This window comes from Chinchilla lanigera, unplaced genomic scaffold (genome assembly GCF_000276665.1).
Source record: "Chinchilla lanigera isolate Chin_1 unplaced genomic scaffold, ChiLan1.0 scaffold00007, whole genome shotgun sequence".
In the NCBI taxonomy this organism is placed as follows: Eukaryota; Metazoa; Chordata; class Mammalia; order Rodentia; family Chinchillidae; genus Chinchilla; species Chinchilla lanigera.
Genome location: NW_004955408.1, coordinates 3,237,971 through 3,238,967, shown reverse-complemented (window position 1 = coordinate 3,238,967; position 997 = coordinate 3,237,971). Strand labels below are relative to the sequence as shown.

The 997-nt window shown below is 63.8% G+C and overlaps 1 protein-coding gene across 2 annotated transcripts in view; it reads left to right on the top strand.

Annotated features, from left to right (window-relative positions):
* Nucleotides 1-744: 744 nt before the first annotated feature.
* Nucleotides 745-997, top strand: part of Fnip1 (folliculin interacting protein 1) — a 120,966-nt gene continuing 120,713 nt past the window's right edge. For both annotated transcript variants that reach the window (XM_005376082.2, XM_005376081.2), the window contains exon 1: nt 745-925. In XM_005376082.2, the coding sequence (XP_005376139.1) occupies nt 834-925 (92 nt within the window). In that variant the 5' untranslated portion in view covers nt 745-833. The remainder of the gene's footprint in view (nt 926-997) is intronic.

Genomic DNA, 997 nt, shown 5'->3' with positions numbered 1-997 from the left:
GCCTTTTCCTTTTATTAAAGTTGCCATGTGCATGTACGCACGCGCGCGCTGGTTATTGAATCCAGGGTCTGCGTCATGGAAGGTACTAAACACTCTACTACTGAGCTACCCTCCCTAGCCCAGTGGTGGCGAACCCATGGCACGCATGCCTCAAGCTGAGGGTTGGCCCCTAAAATTTTAAAGAATTAGCATAGAAGGTTAGATATGCATACACAGATGTTTTCTGTAGGCTTCCCTAGGTTTCATTTGTGATTTTGTTGGTTACCAAGGAAACAGGCTAACTTCTGAGCTTCCAACGGCCAGCTCTTCCCAGACCAAGTCCTCGTGTCAGGGTTCTCGACGCTGATGGCCAGTCCGCCTGGTCTTCTCGACCAGGACCCTCGGCGGTGGCGGTGGTCCTGGCGGTATCCTCTGCGCCGTCCGGCTCTGAGCCCAAACCTATTGCGCGGCCTGGGCACAGGCTCAAAGTTCAGCCCTGGCCGGGCCGATGGAGCAGCGAGAAGCGGCGGGCGAGAGGCGGCTGCGCGGTGTCCTAAGCACCTCCCTGTCGTGGGTACTTCTGCACCGCAGTCCCCGGCGTCCACCCTGGGCCATCCTGCCGTAGCCCCCTGGACCGCTCACCGGAGCGGCGAAGCCCGGGCCGAGCCCCGCCGGCTCTCAGCCGCCTCGCGGTCCTCGCCCCTCTGCGCACGCCCCGCCCCGCGCGCCGTGGCCGTTTGAAGTGACTAATTTCTGTCATATGACTGAGGCGCCCATGGGGGTGGCGGGGCGGCTGTAGAAGCGGGGGCCTAGCGAGCTCCTAGCAGAGCGACCCCGGCCTGGCCGTGGCCAGCATGGCCCCTACGCTCTTCCAGAAGCTGTTCAGCAAGAGGAGCGGGCTGGGCGCGCCCGGCCGAGACGCGCGAGACCCGGATTGCGCGTTCAGGTAGGGCGCCGCGGGGCTGGGGGCGCGCAGCCGTGGCCTTGTGGGCTCGGTGCTCCCGTGCTGGGCTGCTCG